This window comes from Hyalella azteca, unplaced genomic scaffold (assembly GCF_000764305.2).
Source record: "Hyalella azteca isolate HAZT.00-mixed unplaced genomic scaffold, Hazt_2.0.2 contig10824, whole genome shotgun sequence".
NCBI lineage: Eukaryota > Metazoa > Arthropoda > Malacostraca > Amphipoda > Hyalellidae > Hyalella > Hyalella azteca.
Window position 1 is genome coordinate 17,319 of NW_025940845.1, and position 4,246 is coordinate 21,564.

The following is a 4,246-nucleotide window of genomic DNA, read 5'->3' on the forward strand; positions in this document are numbered from 1 at the left end:
TCATCGGGTAAGTAATTAGTGATTAAACAAGAGAAAACTATCCTACTTAATTCCAGTATCTGCTCAGCTCTCAATAAATTACATACAAGTTTACAATGTTGAATTAAAATAACTTACATCGGGGCAGACTAAAGTATTGTAAGATTTTTGCTCTTATACAAGAAGTTTACACGCGTGATAAACACACACACACAAACACAGCTCAATCTAATACTTAACAATAACTATCATTATATTCATTAGAATGAGGGCAGTGCATTTTCAGTCGTACTCCTAAAGTACATTCGGATTTATACCTTCAATTCTACCTTCCGTCAAATAATTACCATCAATTCACACTGTTAGAAAAAAACGGTGAAAAAACGGTCCCACTGGCATTCTAGTGGCCGGTCGCCACGTTAAAGTAAACTGTTTCGCCGTTTTTATCAGATTTTTTACGGATTTCTAGCGTTAAATTAGAATAAAAACGGCGACATGGTGTTTCTTTTCACGTGCCGACCGGCCACTGAAACGCCGGTAATACCGTTAACGGTAATTTTTCTAACAGTGCACGGAGATCTACAAAATAATCGATCAAATGCTAAGCGGCGAATTCCTACTTCAATGCAAATGCAAGTCTCGTTATCTATCATAATTTCTCCATCAGTATGCGGTTAATTAACAATTAAAGTTAATCAACACACGCTAGTTACACTCGTGATTATTCAAGTAAATTTTAAATTGTCTGAGACATTCTGATTGTTGACGCGGAGTTCAACTCTAATTCAATAAATATTGAATTATTAATATTCTACATGTTGAGGCAGTGAGAAGCTTTCAGTATTTAAAATATTTGTCAACAACATCAAGTTAGGAAATAAATTAATTCTGGTAAAAAATGCACTTCAGTAAATGGCAGGTTATTTCAGATCGAAAAGTTTCATAAATTCGAGCGCGAAAACTTCAGTGTACAAATAACGTTCATAGCCACACTCAGAAAAAAGTGGGCGTCAGTGTTAAGAAACTATGCACTTTTTACACACTACCCACTTGTTTCGTCAAAATGGGTCAAGATGACCCATAAACGGAAGATGGGTCAAAGAAAGTGCATACTTCGTAGTCGTCCAATTTGATTTCACTCGTTTTCTCAAGTGATTTTAACTCTGGATGCAAAAACGCAGTAAGTTCTACAGCAAGTAGGAAACTACTGCATGTAGAAGTAGAAAACTACTACCTCCACATACAGTAGAGTACCTACCAGTAATAAATACAGAGTGTAGCATTTGCTGTAGAACCACACCACCACAGACGAATTACTTAACAGGATGAGGTAGAGAAAAAGTTCTGTCTTTGGTAGCAGTAAGTCGAGTGGGTTTCTCAACCTTTACCACGCCATTACAACCATTCCTGCCCAAAACTTTTGCTTTTAAACCAATATTTTTATCGCCTGTTATTTTATTCCTTTCAACGCTATTTTTCTTGTGATTTTTATAGCCCGCTTCTCCGTGAAATTTAGATGACAATTCTCCATTCTTTTTGTGGTTCTTCACAAACGCTTCGCAATTTCTCTCGTCAAATTTATTGAGAATTTCGCCGTTTCTCTTCAATTTTAACGCATTTCGCTCAGATTTCACAGTCCCCTTGCTCTCCTCTGACTCTGGTCCCAAAATTCGCGCTTTTTTCAACTCAGGATAAAATTCAGAGTCGCTGGAACTGTGGGGTATTTTGCGACCTGTACAACCATCACCAGTAAATGTTTTGAGTGGTAAATGTTCGTGCAGTTCTACGGACGATTTTTCCTCTATCCCATTTTTCTCTCGGGATGGGGAGGAATTTTTCTCCCGGGATGGGGAGGCGAGTTCGGTTTTTAATGCGACGCGCTTGCGTCGGCCGCTCCCCGACTTGTGAGGGGAAGAGAATGTGTTGGGGAAACACAGACGCGCGACTGCGAGGCGAGCGTTGTGGGGAAGAGAAGATAAGGTCACAGTGTGGGGACGAGCTATCCCCACCGGCAGCCATCCGTCCGCCAAACTGCAAAATACGGAACACTGACAATCCTTCATTTGAATTACTTACCGAGGCTTTCTTTACTCGGCAGTCGTGTGAGAAATCCGCTAGAAATAAAATACCATTGATTGCATCCTATAAATATTGTTGTTCGTCAGATACTGTTGTACCTAAGCTGAATTGTATTATTGTTATAGCAAGTATCATTACAATTTAGAATAAACATTATAGTCACTACACATTCATTATCATTATGATAGTTAGCAACATCTCTATATCAGCAAAACATACACGTCGCGGGGTGACCACTGCACCAGCTCCTCTGGCTCTCCTGCGCTGGTGATGCGGCGGCCCACAACCTGTAACACGGAACACGTGAGTTCACGCGACGACTCGTTTGAACAAGGCTACAACACGTTTGAAACATGTCAGAACAAGGCAACAACACGTTTGAAACAGGTCAGAACACAACAGCAACACGTTTGAAACAAAAACACGTCAAAACAAGGCAACAGCACGTTTAAAACACGTCAGAACAAGACAACAACACGTTTGAAACACGTCAAAACAAGGCAACAGCACGTTTGAAACACGTCTAAACAAGGCAACAGCACGTTTAAAACACGTTAGAACAAGGCAACAACACGTTTGATATACGTCAAAACAAGGCAACAGCACGTTTAAAACACGTCAGAACAAGGCAACAGCACGTTTGAAACATGTCAAAACAAGGCAACAACACGTTTGAAACACGTCAGAACAAGGCAACAACACTTTTGAAACACGTCAAAACAAGGCAACAACACGTTTGAAACACGTCAGAACACGACAGCTTCACCGTTTGAAACACGTCAAAACAAGGCAACAACACGCTTGAAACACGTCAGAATACGACAGCAACACGTTTGAAACACGTCAGAACACGACAGCTTCACCGTTTGAAACACGTCAGAACGAGGTAACAACACGTTTGAAACACGTCAGAACGAGGCAACAACACGCTTGAAACACGTCAGAACACGACAGCAACACGTTTGCAGCACGCGAGAACACGACAGCAACACGTTTGAAACAGGTCAGAACACGACAGCAACACGTTTGAAACATGTCGGAACAAGGCAACAACACGTTTGAAACAGGTCAGAACACGACAGCAACACGTTTGTAACATGTCGGAACAAGGCAACAACACGTTTGAAACAGGTCAGAATACGACAGCAACACGTTTGAAACACGTCAGAAAAAGGCAACAACACGTCGGATCACGTTAGAAACACGTCGGGATAAAGATACAGTAGCACAGCATGACACTGCTTGGTGTTATAACTTTGCAAAGTTACTCAGAAGTTACGAAAGTTCAAATAACTTTTGCGCAGCTAAGTGTTGTAGCTAAGAACTCTGTAGTGAGTAGAAGAGACCATTCGAGGTGAGTAACTTCTGGATCAATGAGCATTGAATAATATATGAATGAGGAACATTGAATAATAATAAAATCAAGGAATAAATACACTTATTGTATAGTGACAGTACAGGACTCACAGATGGAAACAGGACTCGGGAAAGGATACAGCAGGAATTATGGAGAAATAAAAGACTCACGGAAGGATAAAGGACTTACGGAAGGATACAGGAGGTCTCGTGGAGGGATACAAGACTCACAAGAGGACTCACCGAAGGATACAAGGTGATGAAGTCCTCCTGGTACGCTGCACCGCACTCGTCTGAAGGATACTGAAGCTTGGGCTGCTGCTGCTGCTTCCTGGACCTCGATGCGACAGGTGCAGACTGCTGGTCTTCATTGCAGACAGGGTCTGCAGGGGAGATCTGCATGGGGTCTGTAGATGCAGACCGCGTGGTCCCAGTGACGTGTGTTGAGGAGGCACCGGCAGGCAAGTCTTGAGAGCTTAATTGTTTGTCTTCGCTGTTTGAGGGAGAACATCTGGTCTGTACGTCGGAAGACCTGGTCTGTACGTCGGAAGACCTGGTCTGTACATCACAAGACCGGGTCTGCATATCACAAGACCGGGTCTGCATGTCGCAAGACCTCGTCTGCATGTCACAAGACCTGGTTTGTATATCATAAGACCTGGTCTGCTTGTCACAAGACCTGGTCTGCATATCAGACGACCTGGTCTGCATATCAGAAGACCTGGTCTGTATTTCATTAAATGATGAACAGGGAACCCGATTTTGTAAGCCGGGTTTCTCCGTGCACGCAGCAGCGGCCGCGGACCGAGTTCTCGTAATCATTGAATTTCTA

At 42.4% G+C, this 4,246-nt stretch overlaps 1 protein-coding gene across 1 annotated transcript; it reads right to left on the reverse strand.

Annotated features, from left to right (window-relative positions):
• Positions 1–572: 572 nt before the first annotated feature.
• On the reverse strand, positions 573–3,972 carry LOC108670223 (the record flags this gene model as incomplete). The annotated part of the gene is given in 3 exon segments (XM_018157685.2): positions 573–2,010; positions 2,278–2,345; positions 3,658–3,972. Coding segments are annotated over 3 exon segments (1,101 nt in total), but the record flags the coding sequence as incomplete, so codon positions are not given.
• Positions 3,973–4,246: the final 274 nt, after the last annotated feature.